This window comes from Suillus clintonianus (assembly GCF_016758775.1).
Source record: "Suillus clintonianus strain FC179 chromosome Unknown DEU56scaffold_48, whole genome shotgun sequence".
Taxonomy (NCBI): Eukaryota; Fungi; Basidiomycota; class Agaricomycetes; order Boletales; family Suillaceae; genus Suillus; species Suillus clintonianus.
The window spans coordinates 231,228-248,555 of NW_024539272.1; the positions used below are offsets into that span (position 1 = coordinate 231,228).

General features: G+C 47.7%; 5 protein-coding genes across 5 annotated transcripts; 4 read left to right on the plus strand and 1 right to left on the minus strand.

Annotated features, from left to right (window-relative positions):
• Positions 1–60: 60 nt before the first annotated feature.
• DEU56DRAFT_811198 (uncharacterized protein) lies at positions 61–2,767 on the plus strand. The gene is made up of 9 exons (XM_041353545.1): positions 61–913; positions 967–1,331; positions 1,391–1,526; positions 1,577–1,621; positions 1,677–1,818; positions 1,877–1,972; positions 2,024–2,082; positions 2,141–2,434; positions 2,485–2,767. Exons 1-9 carry the CDS (start codon positions 476–478, stop codon positions 2,629–2,631), a joined length of 1,722 nt encoding a protein of 573 aa, XP_041207222.1. The 5' UTR covers positions 61–475; the 3' UTR covers positions 2,632–2,767.
• Positions 2,768–3,088: 321 nt separating this feature from the next.
• DEU56DRAFT_811201 (uncharacterized protein) lies at positions 3,089–4,002 on the plus strand. The gene is made up of 3 exons (XM_041353546.1): positions 3,089–3,373; positions 3,419–3,648; positions 3,704–4,002. The coding sequence occupies exons 1-3, from the start codon at positions 3,118–3,120 to the stop codon at positions 3,809–3,811; spliced, it is 594 nt and encodes a 197-aa protein (XP_041207223.1). The 5' UTR covers positions 3,089–3,117; the 3' UTR covers positions 3,812–4,002.
• Positions 4,003–4,931: 929 nt separating this feature from the next.
• DEU56DRAFT_691371 (kinase-like protein) lies at positions 4,932–5,759 on the minus strand (the record flags this gene model as incomplete). Its single annotated transcript, XM_041347138.1, has 5 exons — positions 4,932–5,072; positions 5,125–5,352; positions 5,401–5,438; positions 5,490–5,520; positions 5,574–5,759. Coding segments are annotated over 5 exons (624 nt in total), but the record flags the coding sequence as incomplete, so codon positions are not given.
• Positions 5,760–7,226: 1,467 nt separating this feature from the next.
• DEU56DRAFT_420954 (histone-fold-containing protein) lies at positions 7,227–8,364 on the plus strand. Its single transcript, XM_041346145.1, has 5 exons — positions 7,227–7,449; positions 7,502–7,580; positions 7,637–7,643; positions 7,694–7,812; positions 7,859–8,364. Exons 1-5 carry the CDS (start codon positions 7,327–7,329, stop codon positions 8,263–8,265), a joined length of 735 nt encoding a protein of 244 aa, XP_041207225.1. The 5' UTR covers positions 7,227–7,326; the 3' UTR covers positions 8,266–8,364.
• A 1,052-nt stretch (positions 8,365–9,416) lies between these two features.
• On the plus strand, positions 9,417–12,414 carry DEU56DRAFT_950941 (general substrate transporter; the record flags this gene model as incomplete). Its single annotated transcript, XM_041359135.1, has 18 exons — positions 9,417–9,480; positions 9,537–9,617; positions 9,682–9,741; positions 9,789–9,826; positions 9,879–10,020; positions 10,072–10,142; positions 10,193–10,247; positions 10,296–10,407; positions 10,456–10,498; positions 10,562–10,776; positions 10,828–10,875; positions 10,929–10,977; positions 11,037–11,133; positions 11,182–11,274; positions 11,303–11,424; positions 11,474–11,551; positions 11,602–11,671; positions 11,725–12,414. The coding sequence occupies 18 exons, from the start codon at positions 9,417–9,419 to the stop codon at positions 11,937–11,939; spliced, it is 1,653 nt and encodes a 550-aa protein (XP_041207226.1). The 3' UTR covers positions 11,940–12,414.
• Between the last annotated feature and the right edge of the window lie 4,914 nt (positions 12,415–17,328).

Below are 17,328 nucleotides of genomic sequence, written 5' to 3' on the forward strand. Positions count from 1 at the left end.
GTCTCGGCAAGGCTCATTATAATTAACAGTACTGGTGTAACGTACGTCCTGTCCTCTGCTCGTATTTGTACTATCATGCAATGACCTCGAGAATCCAAATCATTCGGATCTGATTTTACTGCCTGTAGTACGACCACTGAGAACAACGCTAGCGGGCTTTGCCATGCGCGGCCCTTCACGAATCACGCTATTGATTGCGAAAGCCAAGCCAACTTGAAGTGTAGATAAGATATCGTCTTCTTTGACGACAGTGACGATCGCCTCGACTAGTAATGTTACACATAACCCGTCAAGCTTGGCCAGCTGACCTACTGTGATGGATACGTCTCCACGGTATGGCAATGATCATATAGGATGTCCCGTGCCGAATACCGCAACGTGTGGAGTTCAAATGTCGTACATAGGAATTCCAGCTTAATTCAATCACACATTTCCCTCCTGGAATACCACCATTCCCATACCCCCGCCCGTTGCAATGGGAAGTGACACACCCTACTTCATCGGTATCGATGTCGGCACTGGCTCTGCTCGTGCCTCCCTCGTCGCACAAAACGGCGAGATCAAAGCGTCATCCACGAAGGATACCATCACCTGGCGTGATCAGCACGATCATCGTATCTTCGAGCAATCGACAAACAATATCTGGGAGCAGATTTGTATCGCGGTGAAGGAAGTCTTAAAACAGTCCAACGTTCCCGCGACCGCAGTCAAGGGACTCGGCTTCGATGCTACCTGCTCTCTCGCCGTGTCAGACTTTAACGCGAATCCGATAACAGTGACCAAGGGCAATGATATTGGAAAGGGTGGCGATAGGAACATCATTCTATGGGCAGACCATCGCGCCGAGAAGGAGGCTGAACTCATCAATTCTACTGGCTCGATTGTCTTGAATTATGTCGGCGGGACCATGAGTGTATGTGACAGCTACGATTCCGGTATACCTTGCTAATCCTACTTCGCGAACAGCTTGAGATGGAAATACCCAAGATCCTTTGGCTCAAGAAGCACATGGACCCTGCCCTGTTCGCCCGATGCCAATTCTTTGACCTTCCCGATTTCTTCACGTACAAAGCAACGGGAGATAGCACACGCTCCTATTGTTCGACTACGTGCAAATGCTCTTTTGTCCCCGACAAAGGCTGGCAGCCAGACTTCTTCGAGCGTATAGGTCTCGGTGAACTCATCGATGATGGTAACTGGAAGCAGATGGGCACCGCCCACGGACAAGTGCAGGCTGCCGGAAGCCCAGTTGGTCAGGGCTTGTCTCGACAGGCAGCGGAAGAACTCGGACTTGTCGAAGGTACTGCTGTTGGAAGTGGTCTGATCGATGCGTATGTCATATTCCATCAATGTATCTACTTTGATCTGGATGCTAATGGCGTCGTGCTAGGTATGCCGGCTGGATGGGTACAGTTGCCGCTCGATACACGGAGAATGGTCAGCTCTCAGCCGTACTTCCCTCTCTCGATGAGTCTCGGCACCGTTTGGCCGCTGTTGCCGGAACAAGCACCTGTCATCTTGTTCAGGTAAGTCACCAGCGCAATCCATCGTTATACTGACGAAAACGTTGTTTCAGAGTCGAGAAGGTGTCTTTGTAAAGGGTGTATGGGGTCCATATAAGGTATTTGACTGTCATCCTGCATATCGATCGATATCCTAAATGTACAACCTCACAGGATGCAGCTTTCCCTGGTTGGTGGATGAATGAAGGTGGCCAGTCGTCTACGGGACAGCTTATTGACTTCATCATCACCACTCATTCCGCGTATCCTGAACTCAAAGAACGCGCAAAACAAGAGGGAAAGGCTATCCACACTGGTTCGTGTAGCTCTTTATGCTGGAGCGATGACAAAAGTGTTTTGACATTTAACTGTAGTCTTGCTGGACGTCCTCGAAAAATTACGCCACGAGAATCATGTTGATACCTACACGGAGCTTACGAAGCATATACATTTCTATCCCGATTTCCATGGTGAGATAAGCTACAGTTCGATATTTGATATCTTATTCATGTCTATCGCAGGAAACAGGTCTCCGATCGCCGACCCTCGAATGAGAGGTTCCATCGTCGGTCTTGAGCTGGTAAGTCACCACTTTGATTGAGAACTGATTTTCGGCTAAGTGATCTTGATTGCTTCAGGAATCATCCATCGCCGACCTCGCTCGCAAATACTACCTTACCCTCGAAGCTATCTCCCTTCAAACGCGCCACATTGTCGAGGCTCTCAATACGGCGGGCCATGACATCACGTCTCTGTACATGTCCGGTGGGCAGGCAAAGAATGTGGTGATGATGCAGCTCTTTGCAGACACGTGTGATATCCCCGTCATCCTGCCCAAGTCGCATTCAGAGGCTGTGGTTCTCGGTGCAGCGATGTTGGGAAGAATCGCAGCGGAGGGTGTCGTGGCCGGAGAAGACATGTGGAAAATCATGGTTAGACGTCCGTATTCTTCTGAGTGTAGATGCTGATCGTTGTCATTCAGGTCGAAATGACGCCTGCTGGTACCCTCGTGGCCCCTGGCGCTTCGTCGAAAGTGAAGAAACTGCTAGATGCGAAATACAAGATATTCCGAGAGACGATTGATATCCAGAACCGGTGGAGACAGGAGATTGAGGAAGCTAGTAATTGAAGTACTTGGGTGTGCAGTCGAAGAAAGCGCAGTTCAGTTCACGATAGATTTCTGTATTATTGTACCTATATTGCATGGAACATGCGCTCGGCATCCGGGACCATTGGTCGAAAATCGGCCATCATGATGCAAATTATTGTTGATCGTTCTGGTCGCTACTGGTACAAGTAATATGCATGCGGTGGCGGGACGATTCAGAGTCATGGTGCACTTAGGATCGCGCGAATTGCCAGTGGCAGTCCGTTACCTCGAGACTGAGATAATACATTTGTTCTAGCTCATCCTCGTCTACCCTAAGCCTTTCATCGTAAGAAAGTCTTATATATTTGGATGTCGATTCATTCTGAGGAAGCGCCTGAACTTTCAGCGTAGCTCGTTGGCAAGTTCCGAGTCCCTAGATATAAGCTTTGACTACGTAATTAACCCCTATTGCATTCTCTTGCTCACCCGTCATCGTCCCCCACATTCCCAAAGTGAACTTGCATCATGATCTCTAATACTATTCTAGACTTCCTCACGTTGTTTCTCCTAATCATCTCGAGCGTCTCGGTTCCCTTTGCTATATGTTTTCCGAGTCTGGCATTATCAATTTTAGCCATCTCCACGGTGGCAACATGGATCTTTCCCCTCGTCGTCGTTATTGTATCTCATGACATCTCTCGTCGCAATACTTCAATTCAAGTGTTTGGTAATATGTTTATCATGCTGGTTACGGGCGAGATCATGGTCTGGCAACATAATAGTGAGTAAATTGCACTATTCTCAACATTCACTAACTGATGTATAGGTACATCTCGACTTGAGGTTGAAGGGTTTACGGAACTCGGACATTTTCTGCTGTTATCGACCGGAGGGTCATTATTCTTCACCTACTCGATGAAATTTGCATACAAGGCAAATCCGGACACGAGGGAGCTCCATGCAACCTTTTTCGGTTTCCCAGATCTCGTCCGTCGATGTCTCAGGGCGCTTCGCATTCGATGCCAACGTGTAAGTGATCCGGAATATCAGCTTCTAGTAAGTCATCTTCTCACTGATTGATGACCCAAGAGTTGACCGATATTCTTTCAAGCCACAGGAGAAACCTCGCAATTTTCCATTAGAGCTCAAGTCCAGGTCTCCTGAGCAGACAGATTCAATCACAGTCTCCAGTCCCCGAATTGTCAACTTGGTCAGCTGATCCTAAAGGCCAGCGCCAGCACGGAATACCCATTTGAAGTACTCTTGCCAACTTTCCCCCTGAATCCTCACTGTCCGATGACGAGACTACAGCAAGATGCTCGTGGTGTACTCAAAGTCAGTCGTGCTTCTATCATGTACTCATAGTAATGGCCTCCTGTATGCACTACCTTACAATGACACGACATGCCCTTGGCCATCGTACCGTGCATTGCTACCATTCATCGTGAGACACATAGCAAGGGAGGTACACTAAGACATTGGAGGCCGAAGAAATGTCAACCGCGAAGATCAGGGACTCTGAGGACACAGTATGCGGGCTTTACCACGGTGTTCTTGCACGATAACGTCGATGTCGTGAGTTGATCAGCGGATGGCACAATGTAGAAGTGGAACTGTGATACAAGACTGACTGTCGGAGAACCATGGGAAGTCGAGGGTGGAAGCATATATGCGCTAGAGCTTTCACCAGACGGGAATATGACGGCGTGCGGGAGGAATGACGGAAGCGTTCAACGGTGGAGAAACGATGGGGAGATGATCGGAGGTGTTTCAGATTTTGGACGGATGGTAGTTATCAGACGGCGCAATCGTTGTCGTGGTCTCCAGATATCGGGGACCAATGCCACCGATGGAATGGAAGAGCGCTGGCTTCGGTCACTATCATCGGCTGACGACAAGGTTTCCAAAGGCACTTCAGAGCTGGTTGTCGTTCATTTGACGTCAATCACGCACAAGACTCGCTCTGTCAGAAGCGCTCATCATCATAGCAGGCAGGCTCTTGAGCAGCACCGCCCCAAGGTTCATCGATATTGGTTCAATAACAATAAAACAGTGGACTGAATTTATATTCGGCATCCAGTAGTTTCTTCACTGTCAACGAAGCGCCAATGACTACGGGGTACCACAGGTGTTATTTAGACCTGAATGGCAACGAGCAGTGTCGAGTGTGATTTGACGTGTGTCAAGTTGCTCACAAGCATTTTAAAGTCCCACTAATAATGCAAGTCGAGAATGTTCAGTCACCAACATCCGTTCGACCAATCAATTTTGTGCTTACTTCGTTGTGCCGTGACGAACTTCAGAACATCTTCGCTGGATGGTCGAACATTGCTGGGACTCCAGCAGCATTCTATCATGCTCCAATGTCCATCGGCGATCTTCGGCTCCTCCGGGCGTCTAGGTCTCTTACCATTCACTACCATCACAATGATCTGCATCTGCTGTTTGATGTAATAGTAAGGGACCTTCCCAGAGAGAACCTAAAACAAAGAGATGTTTCAGTGAGCAGCTACGCAAAGGGACTGTGCGCACCTGTAACATGATACTGCCAAATGAGTAAATATCAGCTTCTTTACTCGGGCGATTTGTTGGAGCGTCATCCTGGGTTTCCGGTACAGCGAACAGCTCTGGTGCTCCCCACCGAATATTCCCGGAGATGGTAGAGGAAAAGGTCGATGAACCAAAAAATTCGGATATTACGCCAGAAAGCCCAAAATCCGAAAGACAAGCGGTTCCATTCTCCATCACCAGAACATTGGACTGGAAGATTGTCAGCTTATTACATCGCAAGAGCTGGTCTCGACGAACCCCGCTGAGATCTCCGTGTACAACTTGGCTTGAATGAACTAAGAATATGGTCAGCAGGCTGTCGATCAACATGGCGGACGGATACAGACGATAATGTAAACCACTTGCGATATCGGACAACTAGCGGCAGAATTGTCTCAATCAGCTTTGGAACAGGTTGAATATAAACTCACTAGTTTGAATCGATCGGGTATCATTAGGTCTCGATGAGATTCGAGATACGCGGTCATGGATCCATTTTTTGCCCATGGTGACACCATGGCAGTGAACGGACCGAATCCGAGGGCAACCCCATATAATGGGAGGATGTTGTCGTGGATAAGTTTTTGCCATATTATCAATTCCCTGCGCAACCTCTGACGAAATCGACATTATGTTTGGGTTTCCTTAGAAGAAAAACTTGAGTACTTGCCTTGTCTTTTTTGACTCTATCATTCTCATCCAAGAAATAAGATCTGATGGCTTTGACTGCCACATCATGATTCTGTAGAAATTTCAAGCAGGGTTAGTGACTGAGAGCCCACCAAATATCGTCAAGTCACGTCGGCAGACCTCTTCAGTGGACCGTGCTAAGACGCATTTCCAAATATCTCCGAAGCCTCCGTGAGCAACTGGATAGTCGGATTTCTTACGAAGATCTTGGGTGAGGTCGCTGAATGGTCCGATACTAACAAAATAAGCAGGTCTCTAAAGACGCTCCACGATTGACATTCATACCTTTGTCCTTCACCTCGGACTTCGTCGAGTGTAGTATGCGACATAAGTCACCTGCTGCCCAAGAGTCGCCAAGACCACCTTTAGGTATTGAGTGCGATCAATTATTTGAATGTAGCCAGCACGGAGCTTGTGACAAAGAGACTAGTCAAAAGCACGTAGTCATCAGCAGACTCAAGGTGGACGACTGGGCAGTTGAGGCGTCGACGTGTATTTGAATGTCTAGGTCATGGGAAGCGGTAACTATTAAGATCAAATCAAGACATGGGCTCAGCGGTTGTGTACGGGTGTTGGCCCGACGTATGAACGTTGTCATAATACAATAGGCTAAGGAAATGCTTCAATAGAGTACAGAACGAACGTTGAGTGGAAGCGACGATGCCATGTACATGTGCTTAATATTACTTGCATTGGACAACTCATATCCGCTGGCCGAATGATACCGCCCATAGTAAAGAGGCACAAAACACACCGTAACTCCGTTTACCAATTAATTCTGACCTGCCTAGTGGGGGAATGGTGCCCAACTTGTGTTACCTGGTCAAAAGATAACGTTCAGGGAGGTCGAGATACCGACTTTAACGTATCTGTTTGCCCAAATCCTACTTAGCGTTTGTCCAGCGAGGATGAGGACGCACTGCTTGTGAGTAAGCAACCACCGCTGACAGGTATCGCAGACGCCTCCCAAAGTGACCAAATCTGCTCGCCGCTGTCTTGAATCTGAATCCAGAAAGATAGGACCATTTGGACGCTGTGATAGACTCGGCGGCGACAGGCGTCCAGTTTTGCCATGGAAAATTGTTCACGAGCATGCGAAAAACGACACAGATAAGTACGATCACGCAGCTAACCCGACTTCTTGTACTTCTTGTTCTTCAATGATCTTGTTCCGTCCCGATGAGATCTCGTGGGTGTGTGTTTGAACGTGGTGAGTGTAGTACGGGACAGAGAGATGAAACAAGGAACATACTGTAGGATTCTGTATGATTTTCATTACACGAATCAGCAATACGGCGGGCAGGGTTCAATGTTTGCACTAGAGTCACCTACGTCGAATGTTTATCGACATAACTTGGAGTCACATCAGCGTTGCAGAGCAAGTTGCACTGGCAGTAGTACGTACGTCATCCATTGACAAGTTGCCTTAGTTGGTCACTGCTGCACAACGCTTTCAACACAACACCAACTACTACGCGTCGCTAGTACCAAGCAATGCCGCGTAAAGATGCTGGTAGTGGTCCTATTTCTGCTCAGGCTCAGCAAGATCTAGTCTCAGAAGGCATCGAGAACTTCGAGCTTCCCAAGAGTATTGTTACGAAGATAGCAAAGTCGGCAGTAAGACGTACATCATCTGCAGCAAAACGCTTCGCGCTGATCGTTTCTTCAGATGCCAGACAATGCGAAATTACAGAAAGAGACAGTGTTGTCTTTGGTGAAGGGTTCGACTGTATTCATCAACTACCTCGGTACGCAAAGACGTCTTATATTCATGCTTTAATGAATCGCTGATCTCTGCATTTAGTGGCGACGTGTGTGTTACCGCTGGTTTTATGCAATGTATTCTGATATATCTCCTCAGAGCTCATGACGTGGCTTTGTCCAAACAGCACAAAAGCATCTCCGCGTCCGATGTGCTCAAAGCTCTGGAGATGATCGAGTTTGGAGATCTCGTCGAGAATCTACAGAATGAACTTCAAAGTGAGACCTCGCCCTCTCGTTTCCGAATTGTATTAACAAAGCGCAGTTTACAGAGATAACACAAAAGGAGACAAGGGTCGTAAATCTGGAACCGCAAGTTCCTCGCACAAGGGCAAGGCCAGAGACAGTGAATCCGCATCAGTCGTATCAAAATCAAAAGGGAAGGAAAAGGCGACGAATCTGCCACCGCCATTCACGTTTGCCCCGAGGGCAGCAGTAGCATCCTCTGCGTCCCAATCAGACATGCAAAACGCTACGGTCGAACAGGAAGTCGATGATGAAATGGGTGAGCCAGGCGAGGGGGAAGACGAAGAAATAGAGGAGGAAGAAGAAGAAATAGAGGAAGAAGGGGAGGAAGAGGCACCGGCTGATATGATGGCTATCGAAGATGAGGAGCAGCGAAGAGATGTTGCAGGGTTGGAAGAACCCGAGGTTTTGCCAGCGGAGGGTTGATCATAATGTGAGTCGTGCAATGAAAACCGACCTACCCCTCACTACACGCTGTCTTTCACTGTCTCCACATCACTACAACAGACATTGTGAACAACCTTCGGTCCTTGGTTCAGCGGTCGCATCGGACTGGCAGTCTGGAGCAGTGCGCGCGATATAATTGCAATCGATCCTGCGTTCCCCAGCCTTCAGGGGGTCTGAATGGGTCCGGCGCAAGTATTTCTTCCAACCATTCAAACCAAAGAGAGTCGTCGAAATCCAGCAGAACACACAAGCGAACACCGAGGCATTGAAGTACACTCAGATGTGTTGCTGAATGGAGCCGTGCAGGTCTTGGTCTGGTCGTACGAGATGTCTTTGAGGCAGTCTGATTCAACGTGCTTCGACCTTTAAATCTGAGAACTTTTCATCCCTCTACATGCATTTATTCTCAATTGACAAAGTATATGATGAATTCGAAAACGCGAAGTTGTTAGAAATGCTTGCATGAAGGAGCAGCGCTTAGTTTTGCGACACTTCCGACTTCTGAATCGTCTACGTAAACAAGCGCTGAGAAATGACGTTACACATCAATGAAGACGATGGACTGGGCCGATTTATCTCGACCTCTTACATACCGTCATGCTACTCAGAGAGTTAAACTTCGTTGGCTCGACAGGTGAAAATAAACCTACAGGCTCCAACAATACCACCTTTTCCCCATCGAAGGCGATAGCGAGAGGGGCCAGGGCGGTCGTGAAGAATGCAGCCGCTGACTACCTCGACGTAGTAAGGAAGGTAGGTTGTCACTGTTATATCTTCTTCAAGTTATAAAATGGGTGGAAAGTCTTAGCTTCCTGATCATCTCGTGTCGCAAGATGCGCACAACTCGAGGCGCTGTGGGATAATGAATAGTGCCGTGCCTCCCAGCGCATCTCTGATTGATTGGTGCACTCGCCACCGCAATGCCACGTCTCATCTCTGCCCAAAATATGTCAAACAGCATAATTTCATACTTACTTCGTTCACACAGCAAGGTCCGGAATACGGTTGATCTTTTCGAAAATGTACAGGCCGAGTGCGTCCGAGCACTGATATTCCTTATAAATGCCCCACAATTCGTCATTCAATCACCTTCACGTTCCCTTGCACACCACCTCAACGTGTTCACCTTAATGACAGTCCCGCAATGGACGATCACAGACTTCACTCATCGGGAGTCGTGGTGGAAGAATCGCGGTATGAGCTTCGTTAAGCGTATCCAAATACATAATCTTGACAATGCCGGTACTCAGGCATTCTGATGCTAAACATCTGTTTAATATTACCGCTTTTATCATCAACGCTTAATGGCCTTGATTCGTCAATGATAAACGGTCAGTCATGAACATTTGCTATCACGATCGTGGATGGCTCAATGGTTGACTCGGGTTACCTTAGATCTACAGATCTTGCCCGGATGGCAAGAGTACTTCCAAACACCAGAGGGCATGAACTTGGGTACGCAGCTGCCGGCTCTGCTGCAACAATTTATTCACGATCGTTAGGATTCATCAATTCCGCACATGGCATTGGCATCCTCAGCGTAAGTTGTAGCACTGTGTTCGGATCACTACCAAGCTCATGTTGACTCTTAGGGGACTCCATTTTCTCCTTATATATCCGACCGATTAGGACGACGAGCAACCATGTTCATCGGGGCGATCGTCATGCTAGCTGGTGTTCTCACGCAAGCATCATCCACGACCTTGCAAGTCTTCCTTGGCGCTCGCGTGCTCAGTACGATGCACATCTGAAATGACATCCATATACTTATCCCCCGTTTCTCAGTCGGCTTAGGGATAGCTTTCTCCATCAATGCTGCTCCCTTGCTCATCAGCGAAGTTAGCTATCCAACCCATGTGCGTCATACCACCTCGTATCTCATTCATCGCCTCTAATTACAGTTAAGCGCGGGAAAATGACCGCTCTGTATAATTCATTGTGGTATTCTGGCAGCATCATCTGTATGTGACATCCAGTGCTATACATTTAGTTTCTTACATGTATGACAGCGGCTTGGATCTGCCTGGGTGCTTATGACGAAGCGGGGACGTCATCATGGTCTTGGAGGGCCCCTTCATTCGTTCAAGCAGTTATTCCTGTCATCCAAATGGTGCTAATATGGTAGGGCTATTGGGATTTGCTCTGCTCAAAGTGACTCAGTGCCTTCAGGTTCATCCCAGAGAGCCCTCGATTTCTAATGGCTAGAGGCTTGGTGAGCATTCATGAGGATACCTTCTATTAATTAATTCACCGAACATTCTTCTATTTCTCAAAGGAATCACAAGCTGCGCGTGTCCTCGCCCACTACCATGCAAATGGGGGAGACGAACGCGACCCTCTAGTATTGTTCGAGATGGCTCAAATCCGACATGCTTTGAACCTCGAACGAGAGTTTACCTCCGGTAAATCCTACTTGAGGTGCTTCGCGACCCAAGGCAACAGACAGCGCATGTTTACCATTATATGGATCGCAATCTTCTCGCAGTGGAGGTGTGTTCTGTTTCATTCTGGTTGGATCACTGGTATTAATATTTGTCTCAGCGGCAATGGTCTGGTATCATATTATATCAACATAGTCTTGGATGGGGTGTACGTTTTCGAACAAGTCGGGACGGGACGTAGCCTGACGGACGTTTCAATAGCGGGATCACTGCGACTCGAACGAAAACAGGTATTAACGGCGGTCTGCAGGTTCATCCATGGTTTCTCAGAAGTCGAGATCGAAATTGATGCGTATTTTGTGCGTCCAGATTTGCAATTTAGCCAGTGCGCTATTGGGCATGATGATGGTGGACAAGTTGGGGAGGAGGAAGGTTTTCTTGATTTCAAATATTGGCATGCTGATTGGTCAGTACTACTCCGTGGCGATGATTCGATGGCTCATCATCTGTCCAGCCTTCTCTATGTGGACGGTCACGACCGCTGTTTTTAGCCAGTCCGGGAATGTGGTAGCTGCGAGAGGCATGTTTGAAACCATGCATATACGCAGTGCAAGCTAATAATCAAGCTCAAACAGCTACCGTGCCGCTCATTTTTGTGTACTTTTTTTTCTACGATTTTGCGTATACGTCGATGCTTGTGTTGTACACGCTTGAGATTTTGCCTTATAATATTCGTGCCAAGGGGTTTGCGATTATGGTCGGTCGTTTTTGTTCTATCTCTCAATGCAGCCTAATGTCGCGCACAGAACCTTGCTGTCTACTCAACCAATGCATTCAACTCCCTGGTCAATCCATGGGCGCTGAACGTCATGGGGTGGAAATACGTGAGTCGTCAGATCTCGTTCGTGTTGTCGATCGACCTTTTTTCGTACAGTACCTCATTTACTGCGGATTACTTATGTTGGAACTATTATTCGTGATGGTGTGTATCGTCGAGACGAGAGGTGATTTTTACCTCTTTGCCTTGTCGAGCTCTCGTGTACTATTTTTCTTTCAGGTCGCACTCTTGAAGAAACCGCTGCGTTGTTTGACGGCCACAAAGTCCGTCGGGGTATCATGGAACGGACTGATCAAGCCGCCATGTCTTTGGCCAGAATGTCTCCATACCCTCGACTCCAGGAAAGTCGTGTAGCAGTGCAGACCTTTAGTTCTGCTTCGCCATCAAATTTCGAATCGCAGTCTGAAGAATCTGCGGTTGCGTTTTCCACATAAATTTACCATCACCGTTCAGGATCATTGTATGTAACAAAAGCTCTCAAATGTTGCAGAGTTGTATGTATGCATGTTTGGAGGTGGTTGGTCGATCATGCAGAGAAAGAGCGGTTGCAATTGTTTTTTCATTGGGTTTCCATGCGATTGCTTATTCCCTCTCCTTTGCCGCCTCCAACTACGACATGATGCCCCACTAACTAAGGTACAGGCGATTGCTGATCGGTGACAGATTACCACTGGAGATTGATGCAACACAGATTAGCTACAAATGGGTTTGTCCGTTTCCCATATGTTTTATTAAATCAATCAAAACAGGAACGAAGTACGGATATCGTCCCTATCGTGCTCATTCGGCCTTAGTGCTGGAATGGTAGTACCTATCTGGCACGAACACCATCGTCATATATACCGCGAGAGAAAACGGTTGACGACGCACGCCACAGGTGACAGGATAGGGGGGCTTGGCTTGAACATTGACGCATAAGTACAGATGAGTACTAGTAGTTGATGCCGTCAATTTAATATTTAACAAACTTATTGTGCAGATGAAGTCTGGTCCGAGGTGTTAACTCGGCCCCTGGAGTGTTGAATCAGGTTGAAGCTAGCGAATGTCGTGAGGGACACTGAGGGTGTTCTCCTGGACTTTTGTCCCTGAGCCTCCAGAGGCTAATAGTTGAACAGATCAAGCAAGCTGGCAGTCATACTTAAAAGGATATTTACTACAATTTGACGTCCATCAAGTTCGCTGCTCGGTCATATCCATCCTCGCATAACATGACAGTGGTCTCAAATGATCCCAGTTGGTGGCCGCTTATCAATTCATTTCGTATTTCTAGCTATTTTTTGGGTTCGTGGAGAGCTAGTCGACGGTCATGCCTCGATCTAACCTTAGCTGCGGTTTCACAGTTGCTTCCGCTGTTGGGGTGATGTACGATTGGGGTAAGCAAGATAACATGAAATAATCGCGGACATTCTTATGGTATTTCCAGCAATGTCATTCGGACAAGAAGTGGGTTGATTCCATCTTCGAAGCAGCCATCTTTCTAACAATTAGTTTTAACAGGTTGAATTGATTTGGGTGAGCAGAGTTCCACGTCAGAACTTCGAACAAGAAATGAACGTGCAAATAATTTGCGGCAGAGGCAGCACTGGTCCCTGATGACAGTTCTGTATCTTAGCGTGTGTAGCTTGTGCTATGAGTGCGATTGCAAGTTTTGCTGACTGGACGATATCTAGATACGCTATCTCGGAATATTATACGTTATGTACGTTTCAAAGGTTAAGCAATTTGTGCTTTGCTAATGAACCGTCTGTGACAACCAGCATCAACATACTGTGTATGTATCCTCACATACACTATGTTTCTTCTAACCAGCAGCATACAGTATATGTTCCGACAGTTCCGGTCACAGATGTAGTGAGTGACCTCCATCCAATTTGCCATTCACGTCTAACCTCATGTGTAGGGGTGAGTGAATTTCTCAACCAGCTTCCCGGTTCAATATAATGACTGCCACAGATGTGTGTTTTCTTCGAGTGTGTTTTCCTCCGGGCCTGGTCACTGACTGGATTTGTCAGGCCGCGTGATGTATATCACACTAACCTGGATGGGTGTGGTCGTAAATGGAATTCTGGGCGGTGAGCTATGCAGCTACAATACCTCGGCGATATTGACGTGACTGAAACATCATTGAAGTCATCATGATATTCCGGTTAAATGCCATGTATGGGCGCGCCAGACAGGTGCTGATATGTCTTATTATCGTATTCCTGGGTGTCAACATCACCAGCGGAGTGATTGGTGGAATAGTAACGAGACATCTTTCATCCGGTAAGCTTTAAATATGGATGACAGCCGGTGCCGCAGCTTTATTTGACGAATATCAGAGGAGTATATTCTCTTCGGCACCTATCAGTGCATTGCTGGCTTTGATGGAGATGGCATACGTCTGGGCACAGTGTCATGGATACTTGGCACTACATGGGAAGTCCTCGTACTGTGTCTCGCAGTCTGGATTGCTGTTAAACACTTCCGTGATTTGCGACGATCTTCGGCAGGAGGGATCATTACAAGCGTTTTCACAGCGTTAATGAGAACTCACATGGTTTACTTTGCGTGGTACGATCACAATGTAATTTCGCTTCTCTTTTTTCGCTGACGTTCCTTAAACAACAGTTTCGTTGGTGTTTCTTGCTTTGAGCTCATTTACTACTCTCCAACGTTATCCAAGGTATGTCGATTTCTCACTCACCTGTGCATGTGACCATGGTTCATCATTGCTATAGAACCCGTATGCCCTGGGAACTCAGATTTATCTTGGAGTTCTTCAAATTTTCTCAGTCGTGCAGTTGTTTGTGTTGGGACCACGCCTCATCCTTGGTGTTCGAGAATATCATGCTAGGCTCAAGGTCAAGGTCAACTTCGATGCAACAGCCGGCATGAATTCGATTGAACTTGCTTACCAGCAGCGCCCGCATGTGTCGACTAGCAGCAGTGTGTAGCGCGAGAAATGCTCGGCCAAGGACTCTATGTGGAGTAGTATTTGTTTCGGTCTCGTCGTAGATCTTATTTAAGTCAGGAATCTGTCGTCTGTTCACGATGGTTCGTCCTTATCATCGCTGAACCGATACTTATGATTTGGACAGAACCAATATGTAAAGTCGGGATCTAAATCCTAGCATAATACCCATTCCCTCATGTCGTTGGTGGGCTTCCCTTTTCAGTCGACTTAGTTTACATGGTCTTACGGTGGAGGCGGCGCCGTATGTCCCGCACGAGAATGCGATGTTCCTGAAATTCTTCCTGCAGCGTTATACGCGTGTTCGGTCCTGCGTTGGGTTCATTGGGCCGACGGTGGCCAGAGAGACCTTCATCAGTTGTACAGAAGTGACTAAGCTCCTCATTGAAGCCAACGCTTCCTCCCCATGTGGTCTATCGTGTGCGCGGAGCGTGATTCTTGCATGCGGCTGTGGTCGGCGAAGGCCGCTCTGGCGATGCCGATATCTGTGTTTTTTAAAGGGGAGAAACATGGATAAACTTTTGGCTTTCCAACACGTCATCTACATAACTAAGGACCAGGCGTTTGATCCCGCGGAACCAATTCGCGTCGTCGCCATGTGCGCGCTCCACGTGTCCTCCTTTCATGTTCCACTCTGACTGTGTTCGCGCTCCAATCCAACCGCTTTCATATTCTCCTGTCTGTGCATGCTCCACACCGACCCCTTTCATGTTTCACTGTAACTCATGCACGTTCGTCGTTCGTGCTTGGCACTCTACTACAGCATTTCGGACGTTGTGGTCACCCAGCAATGAAGAGAGAGAGACAGCAAATGTGGTTTATTCATCGATGTTGTTACTGTAGACAGTGTAAGACAGAACCGTCCGCAGGAGAGCGGATTGCTTGTATAAAGCTATTATGACGTTGAGGACCTAACAAAGGCACCGCTTCAGGTACGCTATCCTATAGCATGGTTTTTGGAAATCTCGTGTTGCTGCGACCCAAGGGTGAACAACACGCAAACAGGTCCCGAACACAAGAGAATACAAAACAACAAGTGCTTTCTACAGCAGCGTCCGCCTTCTTCTATTCTCGTGGGCTCTCAAGTGGAGCTCAGGCTGTACACTGGCAGTGCTCGTGGTGACGCTCGTATCAGCATCTGCGATGTAATTCGCATCCTTGCATCTGCTGGTCCTCGTGTTTGGTCCTAGGGCCTGCGCTGGCGGTTGTACTAGTAGCGCCTGGACATAGATACAGTGGTGACTCGCTGAGTGCAGCTGAAGGTGTTGGAGACAATCGCCAGCTTTCAGTGGTTTTGAAGAACGACATCGCCGAGGCACTAGTTGTAGGTGGATGGTCCTGTCATCAATGCTGATAGTACATGGTGCATGCTCAATTCGACGGCCACGGCTTTAACAATGCATTAAACTCCTCGCTCACCTGGAGTTGTGATGACGCACATCTCTTCTCAGCCGGTAGTAGCAATGATCCTGTCATCCGCTGTTGGGACACATCCACCTCGAAACAGGCTGGTGATCCTTGGATTGGCCATGACGAAAATAAAAACATCAACCATATCGTCTTGAACCCAGCTGGCACCCTTCTTGCATCAGCATCTAATGACTGCACTGTTCGATTATGGCAGTTCCCTACAGGCACAGAAGTCGCCCGATTTGAGCACTCAGATTCGGTGGTTCGTGTTGCATTCTCGGTGGATGGACGCTCCATATTCAGTGGCGGCAACGAGAAGAAAATCTCGCAATGGGAGATACCTGAGGATGTCCTCGCAGCAGCAGAAAGTGTTTCCTTGGCCAGCGTGAAGAACGAGGTGACTACTCCACACTGCGATCTCACTCCCTCGCATACTCACACGCACTCATTCCAAGGATGGCCGAGCCAAAAACAAGGTGTGTTTTCTAACCCCGGGCATATAATATACATCCTGACTCTCGATCAGATTAAAGGACTGCATAATGTATGTCGTTTGAACCCCATTCGATGGTCCCCGCTTCAATAGCGCCTGATTTACTTAGTCATTTATTCATGGCCAGCGCCGAAATCGGCCAGTGAATTATCAGCACACCACTTACTCTGCATCGCCACTCACTCACGCGAGAGGCCCTTCATCATCTCGCTCGCTTGATGTCAGGACCTTTTTCAATGGCATGAGGCCGTCATTTGACAAGAAGGGAAAGAAAAAGGAGCATCAACCCAAACGAAAAACTCCGCGAGTCGTCGACGTTCCTCTCGGAATAGCAACACCTGTTCGTTCCATGCAATTCTATCAGATTCTTGAGAACTGACCCTGTCCTTCGCTAGGGTGATGCTGTTGGTGTGGATGACGGAGTACGACCATATGTACTCTTCTTCTGCCTTAGCTGGTTCCAGAAAAAGGAGAAGAAACCGGTTCCACGGCCAGTCTATGATGACGACTCTTCGGATGACGAATCTGAGCATTCTATTGCTAACGTTCCCATACCTACTACTAGGTAACACTAGGTGATTTGCTTGTTCAATGGCTTTACTGATGTACTGCTGTAGGACCCAATCCGACGCCCCCCAAAAAGTCAAATTGAACCCAGCGACTTTTTTTCAGTCACAGCACGAGGCAGGACCATCTCGCCTCGCTCCGCCAGTCGATAATGAACAGGAAGTAGACATCGTCAATGTCTCGATGCCTACCCCCAGGTATAAAAACCTCATTTGTTTGTTGTACGGATGACCTGATGCATTGTCGTAGGATCCAAATCTCCCAGCGCGAAGACATTGAATTGAAACCGATGGTCAGTCAGTCCCAGCCAGAGGCAGGACGATCTCGCCTCGAGGCACATGAAGAACACAGTCGTCGTAGTCAGTTATATCTTTCAGGCTTTACATCGTAATCACAGCTT